The 20,231-nt window shown below is 35.0% G+C and overlaps 2 protein-coding genes across 3 annotated transcripts; one reads left to right on the top strand and one right to left on the bottom strand.

The window, feature by feature from the left end:
- Nucleotides 1-1,118: 1,118 nt before the first annotated feature.
- Nucleotides 1,119-4,187, bottom strand: LOC113498956 (splicing factor 3B subunit 4). The gene is made up of 6 exons (XM_026879226.1): nt 4,094-4,187; nt 3,740-3,823; nt 3,315-3,412; nt 2,392-2,568; nt 1,843-2,027; nt 1,119-1,661 (listed from the first exon to the last, which is right to left on the bottom strand). The coding sequence occupies exons 1-6, from the start codon at nt 4,125-4,127 to the stop codon at nt 1,211-1,213; spliced, it is 1,029 nt and encodes a 342-aa protein (XP_026735027.1). The 5' UTR covers nt 4,128-4,187; the 3' UTR covers nt 1,119-1,210.
- A 362-nt stretch (nt 4,188-4,549) lies between these two features.
- Nucleotides 4,550-19,676, top strand: LOC113498734 (F-box/LRR-repeat protein 4-like). 2 transcript variants are annotated; one of them, XM_026878868.1, is made up of 13 exons: nt 4,550-4,910; nt 5,974-6,067; nt 6,882-7,071; nt 8,149-8,312; nt 10,572-10,696; nt 12,833-12,985; nt 14,012-14,109; nt 14,812-14,921; nt 15,331-15,486; nt 15,888-16,053; nt 16,302-16,484; nt 17,125-17,194; nt 17,281-19,676. In XM_026878868.1, exons 1-13 carry the CDS (start codon nt 4,686-4,688, stop codon nt 17,389-17,391), a joined length of 1,845 nt encoding a protein of 614 aa, XP_026734669.1. In that variant the 5' UTR covers nt 4,550-4,685; the 3' UTR covers nt 17,392-19,676. The 2 variants fall into 2 exon arrangements, with proteins under 2 accessions (XP_026734669.1, XP_026734668.1); XM_026878867.1 differs by having other exon boundaries at nt 6,879-7,071.
- Nucleotides 19,677-20,231: the final 555 nt, after the last annotated feature.

The following is a 20,231-nucleotide window of genomic DNA, read 5'->3' as shown; positions in this document are numbered from 1 at the left end:
AATATACTTATACTAATATATAAAGCTGAAGAGTTTGTTTGTTTGTTTGTTTGAACGCGCTAATCTCAGGAACTACTGGTTCAAATTGAAAAAATATTTTTGTGTTGAATAGACCATTCATCGAGAGAGGTTTTAGGCTATATATCATCACGCTGCGACCAATAGGAGCGAAGAAAAAGTCATAACTTATATCTTCTAACCACGCAGACGAAGTCGCGGGCAACAGCTAGTAAATTTATAAGTGGTACTGGTGCTTATGGTACTTAGTGCGTGAGCCGTTTTTCTTTTAATAAATCTTTTTATTATAGGCGTTTGCTTAGGCAGTGTGATACCTATAACAGTATCCTGAGCGATGCCTACACTAAAACTTTTCAGTAGAAAAGTAATACGGACAGAAAAATAAATTGCGCTACCAACAACCCATAAGAAAACTTACCACTTATTGGAGATCTTGAGTTATCAACACAAATAGAAAATTTCATCACTAATAATTACACATCATTAAGAAAGAACTGGCAGGAGCCGGATGCGAGAAGCCGAAAATCGATCTCAGTGGCGTGCACTTGGAGAGGCCTATGTCCAGCAGTGGACTGCGATAGGCTGATGATGATGATGATGATGATGATGATGATGATGATGATGAAGAAAGAACACAAAACCACACAACTGGCTATAATTTACGAGCCGGGAATCGATCACAGAACACCAAATACGAAAAAAACCGAGCAGCGAATAACCTCGACTGCTGTATGTGGACGCGCGAACGGAAGGGTAGTTTTTTTTATTGTTGACGATGGTAGCAAACTTGACAGATTACTTACCTACTTACCTAATTTTTTTTTGTTATTTTTAGTACCAAAAAAGTGTAATCGATATAAATCTGGTTGCAAAGAAATACTGATGGTGTAATTAAAACGAATTTTAAATCATTTAAAACGAATATTCTTTTAGATAAAAATATCCTTAATAAGTGTTGCTAAGTTTGTCTTATAATATTCTAAACGCTCTTAACTCAATGCAATAAGGTTATTTTTTGACATTTGGTTTTATTTCCTAAGTGGAATAAAGTACTAGAGTATGCAGGTGGAGGTGTTGGTGGAGAATTGAGACAATACTAGTACAATAACTGTAAAATATATTTATTTTTCCATCCCAAAAAACGGAGGTCAATATAAAACAGTCACATGTAAATTACACTATTTAATTACACTTAATAATTATAATTTGGTTCAGGCGGGTGCGGGGGGAATGGCGGATGTCCGAATGGTGGAGGTCCACGAGGGGGGAATTGGGGTCTGAATGATGGTGGGGGTGGTCTCCATGGGGGCGGGGGTCTTGCTCCGGGGGGAGGCGGGGGTCCAAAGCCTGGAGGTCCGAATGGTGGCGGGGGGAAGTGATGGAATGGTGGTGGTGGAGGAGGGGGGCCTGGGGGTGGCGGGGGTCCAGGCGGGGGCATTGATGATGGTGGTGGTGGGGGCGCGCTCATCGGCAGCGGCGGCGGCGGCCGGGCGTTCATCGGCGGGCCTTGAGGCGGCATCGGTGTTGGTGTCGGTGGCGGCGGCGGCGCTAATAGTACGGGACCCATCATGGTAGGAGGAGCGTCCGCGAACAGTTGGTGAGGACGGTCCGCGTGAGATAGTGGGTTTTGAGCTGCAAGCAATCTGTAAAGAGACAGACATCACAGTAACATGGTTTCAAAGTACAAAGTTGCTAAAAAATGGTAATGGTATTGCAATTAGTTTTTAAATTATCCGAAACATAATTAGAAATAATAAATGCATCTTCATCAATAAGTATATCTTATTGGTTTCAAAAAAATTGAAAAAGAAAGGTTTTACATACCTCTCAGCAGCAGAACCGTGTCTCTCTCCCTTAACATCTTTCTTGAAAGCATACGACACTGATATAGGTCGATTGCAAAGGTACTGGTTATTCATAGCTTCTATCGCTGCGTCAGAAGCTTCAAATGACGCGAAGTTGATAAATGCAAAGGCTTTGGAATTTCCTGTTTCTGGGTCTCTCATAACCTGGAAAGGAAGAAAACATGTTACTCAAAAAACATATTGTTATTATATTATACACATAAACACATCTTTATCATATGTCAAGTATAAAAAGAGCAAGTACAATGATGGTTTCTCCTGATTATCTGCAACAAACAACTGGTAGCCTCAAAATGCTCATTTACTGCTTTCTCAGACAAGGTTAGGAAATGCAAGCAGATTATGAATTTTGACTGCATAGCTAGCAGGTTCAATCCCTTGATATGACAAGTCACCACAAATGTTCCACAATTTTTTTTTTGTAAAATCCCCGAGATGGACCTCGTAAATTCCTGGAAGTAAGATTTAAAAAAATGTTTCATTTCAATAGAATTATCATAATACATACCTTAGGGGTCTGTAATATGACACCAAAGGCCGAGAATGTGTCATACAACAGCTTTTCATCTACTTCCGGATCTAGATTTCCTATGAACACATTAGCTCCAACATCAAGGTTCTTCTGGTGAGCTGAAGCTTTATTCACCCGCACCGGTTTACCATATAGTTTTATCATATTCATAACCTGAAATCAAAATACATCAAATTCAATAGAAGTAATATTTGTTACAGCATATTTACAAAGTAATTGAACAATATTTGAAGAACTTAATGAGAATATCAAATTTGGTTCTTACAATGAGGCTAACTTTCGGCCTTGGGCATCACTTAGACTAGTAATAAAAATTCATTCAAATTGGTCCAGCCATTTGGGAAGATAACACTGTATGCACATACAGAAGAATAATATAAATATTTTTAACTGTCTGTCAAGCTATAGAACAATTTAAACAACCAGTTCTAATTCTGTCTTGCATCGAAAAAAGAATGTGATCTAACTGATCACATTCTTTTTTCATGCAGGGTACATTCTAGTTAACATGTCTAAGTAATAGGTAGTAATAGGTTCAGGAAGGACCATTATTTCTCAAGGCTTTGAGGTCCCATAACAGTCGCAATACTAACTGTTTTAAATAGTACAGATATCTTACAGAATATATCCTGGGACAACTCATACACGGTTATCAGATCCCAAGCTAAGCAGAGCTTGTGTTATGGTAACCAGACAACTGATAAACTTGCTTATATATTTCTAAATACATACATATTATATATAAATTACACCCAGACACCAGAACAAATGATCATGCTCATAACACAACATTTGTCCTGGGCGGGAATCTAACCCACAACCTCTGGTTTAGTAGTCAGGGTTACTAACCACTAGACCAACAGGCCCGTTAGAATGTTGATATTGTTTAGATAACTTACTTTTATAGCATAATCGGCATCCTCTTCACCCATAAATTCTACAAACCCATAGCCCTGATGGGTTTGAGTCACTCTGTCTTTTGGCATGTGAACGTTGACTGAAATCGAGCAAGCAACAAACATATTTATACATGGAAAGTACTTTAAAATCTATTAGGTTGTCACTGCAGACTGAAGAACTGAAGTCTTATGTTACTCATAAAAATATATTTCAGAAATTATTGGAATAACTTTGTAATGTGACAACTGTGTATAATTTGTTAACAGGCCTAGTATCTAGGTCAATCTAATCGTTAAGTTAGTGTTTTTAGACAAGCCAACTATCCAATTTTAATGAAGTAAAACTTTAACACTTAATGCATGTTTTGAATAAATAAATGGATTTTACAATAACTTTGCAGTATTTAGTTCATTTTTAGACTTACCCACGGGTCCAGCTTGTACAAACAGCTCCCATAATAAACTCTCTGTAACTCTGTCGTCCAAACCGCCAACATATATTGTGGCATCTGAAAAATAATGTTAAAACCCAATTATTAATATAGTTAGTCTGTTGTAGAAGCAAAATAGAGAATGAAGGCAAAGTTACATACATTGGGATATAGTTGATTGGATGTTTTGTATTAGTTTGTGTACTAACAACGATACTTAACCTCAAATATCAACTTCATCATAATTTATGAGTTTTATTGTGAATATTAAGTTTTCACAAACTAGACAATGATCCAATCTCAAAGGCTAAAGGAATGGTGTAAATATGGCATAGTATCAATAAATACCTTGGTTTCTTTCGGCAATCGGCCCCGCTGCCATTTTTATTGACAAGCGTCAATACTTGACAGCAGTGATGTCAATCCTGTAGAGAATAGACTAGACTAGTGATGCCCCAATAAAAATAGACAATATTGTTACTTTTCATGTTATGACTTGCTTTGGCACCATAGTTCTAGGAATAGAAGATTTTATTATACAATGCATTTAGGAAACCTCAATACTGATAAGATTTACAGCTCAGGCAGTAAATTAATTAAGTATTATACTCCGAATATAAACCCGATAATCTTAACGAATGATTATCATCCTTTGTGATGTGATGTAACTTCATACTTACTTCCTATTTTTTTTTATTTGATTTGAAATTTAAAACAATGAGCAATCAGTATTCTTGCGTAAAATGTAGCATTTTAAAAATATTAATGTTTGGTTTGATTTTACAAGGTCTGTGGGCTGGATGTTTATGTTGTGTTGTGTTTGTCAGCTGTCAGAGAGAAAAAAATAAAAAACAAACTCATTTCATTTCATTCTAGCGCGCATCTTTGTTATCTTCGTTCGCGTGATTTTTCAACCAAGTTCAGAGAAATACAACTAAAAATGCAGAGTGCTTCTGATGTGATATCTTCTTTGTTTTGGTTTAACGACGAAAATGATGTTGATGATGAGAAAGATCAGCAAATTATAGAACAGTTTGTTCACAACGTTGAAGATTTTAGTTCCCAGTATGGCAGTGAAATAAGTGTTTCGTATACGGCGTTTAATCTCCGTGGGCCTCCTTCCAACTTTCCTGATTACGGTGATTATCCTCAGGCCTTCGTCATGGTATGATAATTATATTTTTGTATCTCATCCATCCATCCATCTAGTTATACTTCCCAATAAAATTTAGTGATGCGTATTTTTGCCGCGGAATTCTTATTTTTGGTCCAAAGCTTATTTGGAGCTACAATATCCCCAATTGAATTTTATATTTTGTTGATACTGAAATATGAATGAAAAGTATTCCTATTTAATTATGTTTTTATTTTGTATTATATAGAAATAGCTCCATCATCATTGCTTCACTTCATGGTTTATCATATGCTTCTGTAGATAAGCAAATACTGTTTTGAATATTTACAACTTATAAAAGTGATATATTTAGGTATTGCTCATGGTCATTGGCATAATATTATTCATGCTCGAAACTAGGTTTACATATTGAATAGATTTATTTAGGCACTTTTTTATATTTGGAGAATTCAAAGACCTATATTTGGGATAAACATTGCTTAGGTTATTGTTTTTAAAAGTTTTCATGCACACAGCATGTAAAACAGAATTTATTTATGACTAATATAATAATATAGAAATTATTGGTAAAGCCTTAAGGAAGTGATATAAAATTATTTTATGACTAGAAGTAAACTGTTAATGTAATAGAACTAAGTTATTATATTTAATGGATTTTCTTAAGTAATATTCAAAGGTTATTTAAAAATAAATTTTATCTTGATTGTAAGACAAAGAATTAACTTCCTGGTACATTTCAAAATCAATTATATTCAACTCAAATTTTGAATTGTAAAAGGCAAATTGTTTTTAAAACCAAAACAATGCATTAATGGAGACCTTGAAAAGACAAAATAGAGCTGGCTGTTAACATTTTTTTGTTAACTTTAAATTTAATGTGTCCTGTTTTCAAAAACAAGATCCTCGATTCAAACTAATTGATTTTTAGGTGTGTCTAGTCATGCTGTATAAAAGATAAGAAAAAAGTGTTTTCCAAAGGCTTTCACTTTCCCTACCTATCGATTCCTTTTATGGTCAGGTTTTACTGTTGGCTTACAGTTCAACTCATCAACTCATTAGCATAATTTATTTAAGTTGTTATTATTATTCACAGAGAACATATGGTACCTGGTGGGATGATGCACCCTCAGCACAACAAGACTACATGCCACAGAATGCTAGCGCCATCACTAGTCAAGATTTTGTAGGTAAGTCTTTCTTTTCAGAAAGGTTGCAATTTTTTTTCAATGCAATGGTATGCAATCTTTTTAACCAAATTAAACTGAATTTTGTTTTTGACCAGATAGTTAAAAGATATTATTTTGATGCAAAAACTATTTCAATGCTCTGCAATACAATAACTTACGATTTATTTATTTAAAACCATCAATATAATATTTAAATAATGCACATATTGCCTTAATATTATGTTGCTACCATTAGATAAATTTTCCCTTAAAGTATCCCCAATTTCATTACTGATTTTTTTTTATTAATTATTAGGTTTTCACTGTGTGCCACACTAAATTCATTACAAAGTTAATGCAACAATCGATCGCCCATCCGAGTACTTCAACAGTAAACAGTTCACTTGTTTTTGTTTGCACCTACATAATCAGGCAATAATTACCCGTGTGTATGATTCTAGTGCAATTTACATACTAATAACTTGACAACGTGACGGAAAATGTACGTTGGTCGATGATTGTCAATTAGTATTATTTATCTTGTACATGGCTAAATTGCCTTAAGATCCGCATAGGTTTTTTGGTTTGTACCTAATTTAATTGTATTACTTGATCGAATCATTCGAATAGACAGGCAAAGAGACATCGATATAAAACTTAGACTGATGCTCATGTTTATTTAGGTATCGTCGCATCGCAAGATAAAAATTGCTCCTTTTTTAAAGGTGGCGATAATGTTTCATCATTTCATTGAAAAGCTTTGTAAAATCATTTCTTCCACCTTTACTTATACCTTCCAAGAAACCGTTGCACATAATGTTACCTTTGACAGAAGTGTCCTTCGAAAAGGCTGTCTACCCCTTGGAGGTGTCAATTTTCGAGACATACAATCCTGGGGCTTTGGTCCGCATCTGGGCTCGAGGACCGACAGCCTGGATGCTGCTATGGGAAGGGGAACCGGAGTATGTGGGAGATACACCGAGGATTTTCAGCCCACAAATAAGGCAGATTAATGTACCTACAAGGTAAGATTTAGATTTTAGGATTTTAAGTTTCTGAACGTATTTAACGATGTGGTTTGGCGAAGCGATCTCATATTTTTAAAGCACTTCTGTACATGGACATAGAAAGTTTCTTCCAAAAAGCCATATGTTAATCACCCCATCCATCCCATGTCATTTAATAACAACCTTGTAATTTTGATGAGCTTATTACTTTGTAAAAAATGCCGTTTATTTTTTTAGCATTGTTTACTTTTCTTTTTCATTACCATGTACGAAGAGACATTTCAAAAAGGACCGTTTGACGTGAAAGATTGTGACTGCAAAAGGTTTTTCAAATCGCTACTATCTTTGGAAGACGGTCTCTGTATTACGTTCATCGTCATCTCACTTCCGCAGCAACAAACCTACTTTAAGAGGTCATAGCACTCGCTCAGGTTAATTTACTAATTCATGATACTTTTGAGAAATACTTATACCTAATTCATTGTTCATCGTGAGGAAATTTAGTACTTAATTTTAAATACAAGCACAAAAATCCTACTCTGGTCATTGCCATTTAAAGAGCAATTTGAGGAATATGTTCGTTTGGGCTGTAACGGTAATCTGCATCTACCAGAGAAACATTACTTAAGAAAACGTTTCGCTGATCTCGGTCTCATTTAATCGTTGCGACAAACCCTATCCTTATTTTCCAGTTTTAATTTCCCTTAAAACGTGTTTGTAACAATTTCCATTATATAAACTTGGTTAAAATTATGACTTCCAATTTAGCAACTTTCGGTACACGTGAACCAGCAAAGTTGGTAAAAACTTTGAGCAAATTTAACAAAAGGCTTTTGTTTCCAATTAAGGCATTATTTTATTTTTGCCAATTACAAGCTTTACTTTTTAAACTTCTTGTTGTTATTGAAATTAAAAGAAAAGTTTCTAGCCTTTCAATTTCTTGCCCACCTGTTAAGATCTTTTATAAATGAGTCACGTTTTTGACAGAGTTTTAAAACTTCAAAGGTTTTTTAGTACCGAACTGAGCTGCAAATAACACCCTTGCTGCTAAGTAAATAAAGACTCAATATTTACTCTAAAATATGTTGCCAACAGGATTTTAAGACTGGAGTTTAACCACAAGCTGCTACCGTACTACACGGAGTTGGATGCCGTATTACTCCGAGGAAAACAACCTCCGAACTTGGTGGAGTATATGAAGAATAATTTCTCTTATTCCACACTGTTTTACAAGAAAACTCAGCCGGTTGTCGAAAAAGGTAGGATTTGAAAGAACTTTATGCTACGAATAAGGGTTGAGGAATTAGTTAACGTATTACGTCCAGCATCACCACCGCGCCATGGCTCATAAGTAAGAAACTCGATCTCTATTGGAAGTTATCTATGGCTAGGTTAGTCAAGCATGTCGAATAACGGCTCATGTGCTTTCTTAGCATTGCCGACCCAAATCTTGGATGACGTAGCGCGGCGGTTCAGGTTTAGTCAGAAAGAGTCTGATACTACCTGTTCCCTTCCCCTAGGAAGCGGATGTCTGTGTTTTCCGCGCTTAATAAAACAAATATGTTCTCTCAAGAAGGAAGGATCCTTTGTTGTCCAAAAAATATATTAGAACGAAACAAGCCAGTCATTTTTTGAAGAATATTTTTTTTTTATTCTCGAGAGTTTGTTTTGACACACGTGACTATGTTTTTTTACATTTCATTACGTAGCTTATTATTACACCTATTAATTGTTGAGTGTTAAAAGTCAAGTGTCATAAACAACGTTCACAATAGGTGCTCACTGCAATTAATTGTGTTTGTCCAATGAATTACCTTTGACTAATTACTAAATATTTAAGTCTGAGATATATTCTACATTCGCTGTTTCGCTATCGCATTTCTTTGAAGTACTTTTTCATCGTTGTTTAACTCACGTGGCTAAACAGGAAAGTTTCCGGCAACCGGTAACCCCTATAAGATCAACATTTATGAATTATAATTTTATGTTGCTGAGATCAATATTTTGTTATTTTAAGCCGCTTTATTAGATTACAAATTTTAATTTGATGAAAAATATATTATTTTAAAAACAAACTAAAAAAAATACTCTTTAATTAAAATCGTTTCCCAAACACTTAAGCCACATGCATAAATTCACACACACTCAGAGCAAACGTTGTGGATCACACAAACGGGGTTGGAATCTGCGACACGTCGCATCACTCAGCAATCAGCACTCCTTGCAATCAAATAAAGAGCAATATACAGAATTCTTGAATTCGTTTGGCGTTAGGCTTATATTAAATCTTAAAGGACGACAGCAAGAGGTGCCAGCGAGACACTGCTTCGAACAGTGTAGTGCACTGTCCCGCTTCCACAGTGTCATCACCTCACTAGCGGGAACACTTTTGGTAGCAGTTAGTCTTGTGTTCCAGTCTGCAAACCCGTCCAGACCTCATTAATTCTTGTCGAGATAGGATTAAAATGCTACGAACACAATGATTGATTATTCCTTGATGATTATCGAGGTTGTCATTACGAGCGAGTAAATTTCCATCGCATCGGTTTTTACTACGTAATTTATCTTTTCTCATTATGGTCTAAAGATATATTTAATTCAAGCCGGGAAGAGTGGTTAGATATACGGTAAAAGAAGCTTATTTTTTATTTAACATCAATAATGGAAAAAATACGTTTTAATCCCTAAGACAGGGATGTTAGTTCTATCTGTAATGCCTTATATATCTAAAAATAATCAAGATAATTCTACTCTCACCTTTAACTACAGTTAATACGGACTTCTTTAGTGCTATGACGTAGTTGACTGATATTGTTGCCCATGGTCATGTTCAGAGTCTCCATAACACACGAAAATCAACTTAATACTCAACGGAATACGTTTCAGTTTCTATGTCGGAGATAGATCATGTACGTAAACGTTTGTTACGGACTAAGCCCTAATAGGATTTGTAGTCACGTTATTCGACGGCTGGATGACGTCAGAGCGTCCGTTTATCGTCATGTGAATCTTGGTATAATGCTTAGTAGCTTTCGGTAGCGAGATTATCTTTTCCTATTAGAAATATGTTAATTTAATGTGCACTTTTATGGCAAAACAACGTGTTAATTAACAGATATATCCGCAAATAATTGAGTGTATTATCACGTATGCTTTGGGAATGCTGATTACAGGATTTTTTTGTTCTAAATATGTGTGGTTATTTGTATTGCGTGTTGCGGTCACCACTAAATTAAGTTAAGAATGTAAATGTTTACGTGTTATGAATTAGTAATCCGAAGAAATCTACTCGTTAAAATCTCAAACTGAACTTAAATTTATTTTTACGAAATAGGTTCGATTAATTTCTAGTTCACCTATGGCAAAAATAATAACACGATACATAGGCACAGTTTATGAATCTAATTTATATAAATATATTTTCGTAGTCGGCATTTTACCCACATCAGTAACCACCGTTACTTAACATTATAATAAACTTGTTAAACAAATGTAATTCTTATCCAACATCTTTTCAGGTCAACTGCTGAACAGGATAATAGCTTCGAACCTTCACGAGAACGTTGTTCCGCCGATCGTCGCTCCCGCGAATCAGAAACAAATCGATACAGGACCACCTCTCGGTGATTTTCAGAGTTTACCTGTAAGTATTGACTTTTAGGAGGTGAATTTATGAAATTGTATCTTACTTTTCAACCTTGGATAAGTCACACTTGTTCGTCGCCTTAACAACCAAATATCGTCGCGAATTATTGACCTGCAAATACGAATGTCTCGTTTAATCGGTATAAACTGGGTGATAAAAGTGCTTAAAAAAAACCGTTCAAGTGAGAGTACGACTTGTGATACTGAGGAATACGTCCGATTGGGTGACAAATTAAATTTTAACTATGCTATGACGGTTTGTGAAATGCAGGATGGTGATTAACGGACAAACGTTTTAAACCTTCAGGTTCAATAGGCCTGTGAACTGTTTTATTTCTTGTGTAGCGCAATAACAGAATTTAACATGAATCATTACATTCCACCGTATTGGTTATTGTGTACGTATTTTAATTTCGAGACGATAATTCTCGACATAGTATTCATATATCTACGTATAACGTTTTACATTAAACTATAATAATTAAGTATGAACCTGACCTACACATGAGTCATAGTAACAATACTCTGCTACCTACACATTTGTAGTAGAATGCTACGCTGTTATGTCTACTGTCATCGCACAATACGTGATATTTGATAAGCCTGACAATCTTTAACAATATTTACTAAACATTGCTGTTGTTTGAGCATAATATCATTTTAATATGGACTTAGCGTAAATTTCTTGGGATTCTTAATCTTGATTATGAATTACGAGCTTTTCGCCCGCGTCGATGTCGGTTATATCGCGTTTCCAAGAATACTCTTCAAAAGTCCGGGATAAAAACTATCCTATGTTCTTTCTCAAGGTCAACTCTACGTCTGTACCAAATTTCATTAAAATCAGTTCAGTGGCTTAGACGTGAAAGCGTAACAGACAGACAGACAGAGTTACTTTCGCATTTATAATATCAGTAGGGATGGGTCACAAATTGGAAATATTTATTGTTCTTGTCAATGCATTTTAATCGTTTGACAATAAATCTGGTATATACATACATCATTACATTATTTCTCAATTATGTTTTTTTTTAAGTACCTAAACTAAAGGAGAATAATTTTAAATTGGTTTCTTAGGCATCTTCATACTCCATCATTTATTCAATTTACCAGACCAGACCTTTAGGTTAACTAAACTCACTTCTTTAAATAAGAGAATGTTCAGTAAGGACTCAGTTGTTTCTATTTAAGTTTGTATACAGTCACTACCACAATGCTTATATTAGTTTACGCAATTTTTACCCTTTACTTAAGTCGATAACGCATAATGACGCACTTTATCAGCCTCTCGACGTTTGTGTAACGAAGCAGAGCATTTTTTTCTTTTTATTTTAATTAATCCAATATTTCCTTTTTTTTTTGCACTCGCATGACGAACAATGAGAGAAATAAAAGCGATCTGAAACAAGACTGATTGTGCTCAAAATTGTTATAAATCTGTTTTTGTTCTGGTTTGCGTTTTCTGACCTACAATCGTCATTTTAACGGTTTGGAAGAGCTGGAAAAACGGCCTACTCGAATTAAAGCCTTCTTATTTTGATTTTTGATCTTTCTAGTGCTAACCCAATTACTTGCACTAATGGACAAACATGTCTTTATCATATTGAAATAGGATTCATACTAAAAAAATATCCATCGGAATACGATTAGGTATCCCAGCAAAATCCAGTTGTGTAACATCCAAAATGTTCTAAAAATAAATAATCGGGCAGTATCATGTTAATCCTAAAGGCTTTGGAAATTAGGAAGTCCTACTCATGCTTACATCTTGTAAGCAGGTTTGATCGCGATTACGTCCAGACTGAGCCGAATTACATCTGAATCGGTTCAACGGATGTTACACACGTAGCAATATATAATGTATAATTTGAGTGACATGATTTGATTTGGTAATCTGTTTGTTTTGCATTAGTTTTACTAGGGTTTTTATTTTACTTGGGTTTTTGGATAAAAAGACACCATGATTAACCCCTTTTTAAGTACCAACCTAAACCAATAACGTCTAGACATGTATTTGCGCCATTTTCAAAATTTGGAAACATAATTAGGATTTATTTGTTTAAATACCAGACAGACCATAAAATGTTATGTTTTAACACGAATAAATTGTTTTACGATAATTTCTTAATTCCAGGATGAAACAATACTATGTGTGATGAAGTACTTGGACATCCAGTCGCTCTGCCGATGCGCTCAGGTCAACAGGCACTTTAACAGACTCGCTTCAGACGCCATACTCTACAGAAGCATAGACCTCCGGCCGTATTGGCATTGTGTGCAATCACAGGTGATTGATTTATTTATTATACTTATAATGAGGTCTTCCTGAAAGAAGGTTGTGTGATGATCTTGTCAGATGCGGTTTGCACGTAGAAGAAATTGTAAAGACAAAGAAGTGTTGTTATATTCTTCTCATTAAGGCATTTTATCCTAGTGTCGCGGGGTTTTCACAAAAAAACCATGAGACCCAGACTCAGTTAGACCCACCACAAGTCGCGCCCAGTTTCTTAACCATGGTGATCTGTATAACCTTTTGGCTATCCTTGCAGTCAAACGAGAATGCATGCGTCTTGCATGTGTCTTGTAGGGGAATCTTATAGGGCTAGTTAAAAAATAATTATGATGCGAATGTCATATCATATCAATGTGAAATAGATTAACATAATTTCGGCTGTAAAATATATCAATTTTCCCCTCGCTGCAAAGAGAGGGAAGTTTCGTTCTACAAAATAAACGTCGTTGCTAACTCAATGTAAACTATATTGAGTTTCATAATACATTATTTTAACCAAGAACCCAGCTGTATAGAGATATAGTATAAGAATACATAACAAGTTACTCGGTTTTTATCCATCCTCAAAGTAGTTTAACATTCAACCTTATCTACATACTTGATTTAAGTCATAAATATTGTCTTAAGGTAAGACAATACAACGTTGTGACTTTTTCCCTAAAGGGTATTGTTTTATTTCCGTGTATTTGCGCCAAAGAGATCTGTGTATAAAGCAGCAGTTCACATTAAATAAAATATAGTCATCCGCCGATTTGTGTGTCTGAATTATTTTAGATGTCTCGCGTAATCCAGGACATTCTGAATGTATAGGCTATTTTCCTAACTAGAATTGACTTAGTGGACAGGAATCAAAATACCCAATAGATTAAGTATTACGAGAGACAGTCAGCAAAACTTTCCCTAATGGAAAATCATCAAATTACCCCACTCACTTTGGGTTGAGCGGACTGGAGAATCAGACTTAATATATTCCAAGTGCTATGTACAAGTACAACTATATTTATATGTTTTTTATTACAGGTCTTAGGAACGCTATCGATGCGCTGCAAATTCCTCCAGAAACTCGATCTCTCTTGGTGCGGCAGTCATCGCATGATACAGCCTAATTACGTAGTAAAGTGAGTAGCAATAGGCATTGCCAATACCTGCAGCAATTATTAGCGTAATATCGTAAACAACTCGTGAACTTGAACAATGAGCTAAATTAATTCAAGATTAAGGTTGATTACACATTCACAATTAAGTCTTTTTGTTTACGTTATCCGCTTCAATGGTCGCAATATAATTAGTATGACTGTCATAGAAATTCTTAACATTGCAGCATTGTTATGAATTGCCTTGTAGTAACTAATGATTTAAATGATCAGTGACGTAAATATTCACGTGCCAAACTGGTCATTAGATCACGTGCAGAAGACTACTGTATTTCACCATTATAGCAAAGCTTGCTTCAGTTCATTTCTGAAGACGGAAAATAAAAATGCAAATAAGAATGTAGACATATAGCCCCGTGGCTTTGCCGGCGTCTGTCTGGTATCGCTGTAAAGTAAAACATGTCGGTTTTATATTTAAATAACCGTTTACCTTTAGATGAATAGTATGGCACAGACACCAAAGAAAGCATTTTGTCCGTCTGTCTGTTCCATTTAACTGCTGGACCGATTCTGACGGGACTTATATTGCCAGACAGCTGATGTAATAAGGGCTACTTTTATCTTATAAAAATCGAAATATTTTTTGTTATATTCCATGCGGACGAAGTCGCGAGTGCAGCTTTGAATATTTGCCGATCGATTTATTTATCAAACCATTGTTAACAGCTTCCTGAAAGACAGCGGGGCTGAGCTGACACATCTGCGCATGAATTGCTGTAAATTCGTCGACACCTCTGTGTTAAGAGCTATAGTTGAAACATCTACTAATTTACAAGGTATGTGTTCACAATTCTTAATCATGAGAATTTATGTTATTTTTTGTACTTGTTAGCGCGACAGCCAGTTTCTATGCGGGTTTGTTATCAGTGAAAGCTAGATAAAAATTTAGTTTTTGTATCTTTCCTTAAATTGTGCTTGGGTTTAACATTCGAGAATATTTTTGGTAGGACCAGAAAAACGAACTGAAATCATTACATCATTGGCCCTCTAAAGATAGGGGTATGCAGCCTTTATAGCTGATACTAAACATTTGGTTAATCTAACTTATAAACTAACACATCGGTTTTCTCGGTTTAGTATAACGAATATAACGTATTAATTTAAGCTTTATGACTAAGCACAGGTCTGTCCATAATATTTTCAATTTTAAATTAAATTATCTAAGTCTTAATTTCCCATTTCCAGAGTTATGCCTCCGCTCCGTAGTGGGCTGTTCAGACTGGTTGTGTCTGTCAGCACTCAAGCGGCTGAAGCGTCTCGATCTGTACAGGACTGATATCACAACCGCTGCTGCTGTCGCTATCATCAGATCTAATCCTGGACTAAGACATCTTAATGTTGGTAAGCTATGCACAAAGATTTATCAATTTTACCGTTGGTTAGTATGAATATTCTTCACAGTATTACATTACTGCCGACCTACATTAATGTTTCCCTATCTTATCTCAACCGCAAGCCATACTACGCGAACATTTTTTAAATCATTTCTTATTCCTCGAGTAATTACCTTAATATCATCCCGATTAATAATTCTCTGATAAAGAATTTTGTAATAGATAGTTTCTTGTCGCAATAGTTCTGCTCTTTTTTTAAAGTACGCCACGTTTTTCTATGCCATGCTTACTTTCAACTGAGTATAATTTAAGTTTAAACGAAGCAACGGTTCACTCTTGCTCTATCGGGTTTTTTATTGATTACAATAAAAAAATGAGTGTAGATTTCATTTCAAAACATGTTTTCAGGATCCTGTAAAATGATATCGTCGATGGACGAAGTGGCGTTGGCCTTAGGGGGTTATTGTCCAAACCTCATCTCGGTAGACTTTTGGAAGTCTTACTCGTTGACTCCTAATGGCATCAGGGCTCTCGGTAATTGTAAGAAGCTGCAGGAATTGGATGTTGGCTGGTGGTAAGTTACTTTCATATATATTTTTAATCCGTTAAACTTACCTTCAGTTATGTTTTTAACGTTTTGGATTGACCCAGATTATTTAAAACGTGTCGTTTTGTTTTTAATAAAATTTAATATACAGCATCATGATATATGTTGTATATTAATTACTCGATAACCACTTTCCACATAAGTCATTATGATTTGGTCAATAAACACACATTAACAAAAACTCAATTGTGTGTTATCTGTTCCCCCGTGGCCAGTCTCCAAGCGGGCGGGTCTGGCGAGTGGCTGGGCTGGCTGGCGGGCGGCTGCCTGCGCAAGCTGTTCCTGGGCGCGCTGCGCGGCGTGAGCGACCGCGACCTGCGCGCGCTGCTGCCCGCGCCGCGCCTGGCGCAGCTCGACCTGCTCGGCGTGCGCGCCGTCACGCCCGACATATGCCACGCGTGAGTTATCACATGCACACCTTGTTGTTTTAGTTAGGTGGGGAATCCTCGTGTATCAAGGATAGCAACGCATTGCCAAACACCGACACAAAAACGTGGATGACCTAGCATGGCGTTTCAGGTTTAATCGGTAACAGTCTGACACTACCCATTTCCTCGCCCGAGGGAGTGGATGTCCATGTCCATTGAGCGAAGAAACGGGTAGTATCAGACATTTACTGACTAAACTTGAACTACCGTGCAACATCTGCCGAGGTCTTGCTTAGTCGGCCTCTTAGAAACCAACCTACTTGGGGGAGGAAGCGAGTAGTATCACACTCTTGCTGCAACGTACATCTCCCGCATTTAGTTAGTGTGCGGCAATTCCACACTCAGCAAAAGCACTATACATGTGGCCGACTATTGACTGTCAGGTCAATGAACTCAGCCTCAGCCTTATCGAGATCCACTACTGAACATAAACCTCCGCAAGTTGCGCCACAACACCCGAACTTCCGTCTTGCACACTTCTAGACAGAGGTGATGGCGAAGATTTTTTTGATGCCTTTTTTTAACTATCGTTTTTGATGAAATTTCTGTAATAACCGACTTTGTTACTAACAGAACATGTACTTAAAAACTATCTTGTGTTTGTTTACAGAATATTAGCGGAATGCAGAGATTTAAGACTTCTGGATGTCAGTTTTTGCGATCAAATCCAAGAATCACAGGTATAAAACATTTTTTGGTATTTACCGTTGATCCTTGTCGAGTCCAACTAATTATGTTATTATACAAATTGATATTATTATTCCAGGTATTAGAATGGCGTGAGCAGTACCCTCATGTAAGCATTAAGCGATCTTTCCAGTCAGCTAATTTGAACACAGCTCCCAACCCATTGTTCTTAGCACCCAGTTTAGAATAGATTGTACTTATAAAAAGAGTTCAAAGCTTATTGGGTAAGATACCATTTTTCATTTGGTTTTGCAATTCACTGAAAGTGTATGTGATTTTATTTTTTTAATAAATTATACTGTCGTTGGATTTTCGGTGCGGGTGTCAAATTAAAGAAAAAAATCAATTACCATTCCATACTTAAAAACAGCTAAATAGGAACTCTAAACATAATAAACCATTGCAAATAAATTCGAAGTTATAATTTAATATGTATTAAAAATCTAACCGTTCTTTAAAAATGAACATATGCTAAGACTCTACATATGCCAGATATCACCATATTTGGAAGGAACTGACTTGATGAAAAAGTGATCTATTATTTGGCTTTAAACAATTTAACGAAACACGTTAAAACATTAAGACTGACTAAATTAAAGACACATTTCCTATTTCACCAGCATTTAAATTTTATTTTGTGAAGATTTTTGGTTTATGGTTGGATAAGAAAAAGGTCTACCACCTGAGGTCAAATGTGCGCGGCACAGAATAACAGGAATATTTTGCTTAAACTTAAATTTTGACAAACTTTCTTGGATGATCGTTACGTACAGACCACGTGTTTGTAGTGATATTATAAAATTGATTTCCTCGATATTTTACTTTTAGGACATTTAAATTAATTATTATAAGTAACTTTATTGTTTCTCTCGATTCCAAATCGTATATTTCTCAAGCAAGATAAAGTTTAACTTTGATGACAGATATTGTAATATCTGTAATTAAAATACTTTCTTTAGACTTGACCGCCCCATTTTGATTCAATTTATTTGTAGCATAACATCGTTCTAACCTCTACATTTGGGTATTTGACTAACTTAGTCAAAAGGAATTTTCAAAAACTATAATTTTCGTGTAATGTCACTTATTACTACTTTCACACAATTCACTATCTTTGACGCGGATTGATCTTCGGATTTGGTTTGTCGAATACCCAATTTATCTTGTAGAATACCTTTATTTGTGAACTATCTACGGCAGTGCAATTATTATATGAGTAGAAATTTTTGTTTATAAATGATTCAATGATCGTTAAGCAGCTGAAATTTATAATATTTTTATTTTTGTAATTTTATTTTGGAATAAATATTACTGTTTCAGTAACATCTATTTTTCTAGTATATTTAGCTGTAAGGTATATTATTATTGAATGTTAAAATGTAGACGTTACTTACTGTATTTAGATTTGGTAAAAAAATAAATATATACTATATTTTGGATATTATATTATAAGAAATTAAAATTAACTTGTAAACCATTATAACCCTTCTTGTCTGAAAACCTGTTGTCAAATATAATGCCAATTTGGACTTCAGCATATCTGTTCATTAAATTTAAACTTTAAAACTTGACTCCGAGGGTTGAAAATGCAAAATTACGTGAGAAAAGTAATGTTTGCAACTATTTTAACTAAATTAGGGTTTCAGGCACCTAGGGAATTTATCTGCAACAAGCTTCAAATGCTCTAGAATATATTAATCATACAAAAAAGACATTATAAAGTATAGGACTGCTTATTAAGTGTTAGTTATTAATATTAAGACTATATGATTGCTATTGTTCAGTGATACGAAAATAATACCTAATTATTCTTCGTCAATTTACCTACAATTACTAGTAATTAACTATTGTATCTAGTTGTCTAATTACAGTAACAGTCCGGTGCATAATAAGGTTTTATCATAAAATTTCCAAAATGAAAATATTTTGGAAATATTTACATTAAAGATATTTAGATATTTTTGCATATTATATACTTAACTCTAAGAAGAGAAGTTAATATTTAAGATGAGACTTACCTTTATTTATAGTATTATTTAGGCGTTGGACTTGAATGTGTTAAGTGGGGAATTCTTTTATGTATTTTGCGTACTTTAATTTATGAATTGCACACATAGCTGATAAATGAGAAAATAAACTGCTATTTCTCATGATATACGCTCTCTTACACACACTTAAACTAAATTTTACCCATTTCTCTTTCAAAATCGCCATATATTTTAAATAGCGTATTAGTTTATTCTTTATTTGTGTGTTGAAAAACGATTTCGTTTAATATTGTGCTTGATATTTTAAATTCAGCAATGACGCTTAAAATACGTAAAATAAGTGCCCATTCAACAGTATCAATTGATAGGAGTCACTGCAATGTCACAAGTCCAAAATTTCAGTCATAGCAACTAAGAATATATTAAGAGATATATTAGATTTATTGGAATATAATATTTGTTTTTAGTAATAAAAGTATAAAAAGATTATTGGTGTTTTTCTATAATCCTCTTTTCTATTTTCCCGTATAATTTTATTTTATTTACCCAACATTGACGACCTCCGTGGTCGAGTGGCGTACACACCAGTTTCAAGGTGTCGCTAGCTCTGAGGTCCCGGGTTCGATCCCCGGTCGGGTCAATGTAAAAATTCACATTTCTACATTGTCTCGGGTCTGGGTGTTTGTGGTACCTTCGTTGTGTCTGAATTCCATAACACAAGTGCTTAAGCAACTTACTTTGGGTTCAGAACAATGTATGTGATGTTGTCCGCATTTATTTATAACACTCCAATTTGTATGAAAAAAGGTTGTTTAATTTATTAGTTATTGTAATAAATATTCAATGCTACACTCATTTCTAACTATATTTATTGTAAACTCACACCCATAAACTGTCTATTTATGTACTGTTATCGTCTAAATTACGACTTCCTTTGGTATGCTAGAAATATTGCATATACACAATATCTACTACAATAACTCATATGGAATCATAGAGTGACTGACCAATGGACTGAATATAATAATAGTGTTATTATTGT

This window comes from Trichoplusia ni, chromosome 11, assembly GCF_003590095.1.
Source record: "Trichoplusia ni isolate ovarian cell line Hi5 chromosome 11, tn1, whole genome shotgun sequence".
In the NCBI taxonomy this organism is placed as follows: domain Eukaryota; kingdom Metazoa; phylum Arthropoda; class Insecta; order Lepidoptera; family Noctuidae; genus Trichoplusia; species Trichoplusia ni.
This window is presented reverse-complemented; position numbering and strand designations above follow the sequence as displayed.

What these genes read in the sequence shown, in the direction of transcription:
- LOC113498956 (XM_026879226.1), bottom strand. Translation starts at nt 4,127, where the DNA reads ATGGCAGCGGGGCCGATTGCCGAAAGAAACCAAG. An exon ending in TGTACAAGCTGGACCCGTGG is followed by an intron (nt 3,413 to 3,739) that starts GTAAGTCTAAAA and finishes GCTCGATTTCAG; the next exon opens with TCAACGTTCACATGCCAAAA. An exon ending in CACGGTTCTGCTGCTGAGAG is followed by an intron (nt 1,662 to 1,842) that starts GTATGTAAAACC and finishes GTCTCTTTACAG; the next exon opens with ATTGCTTGCAGCTCAAAACC.
- LOC113498734 (XM_026878867.1), top strand. Translation starts at nt 4,686, where the DNA reads ATGCAGAGTGCTTCTGATGTGATATCTTCTTTGTTTTGGTTTAACGAC. An exon ending in CAGATTAATGTACCTACAAG is followed by an intron (nt 7,072 to 8,148) that starts GTAAGATTTAGA and finishes TGTTGCCAACAG; the next exon opens with GATTTTAAGACTGGAGTTTA. An exon ending in ATCAAATCCAAGAATCACAG is followed by an intron (nt 17,195 to 17,280) that starts GTATAAAACATT and finishes TTATTATTCCAG; the next exon opens with GTATTAGAATGGCGTGAGCA.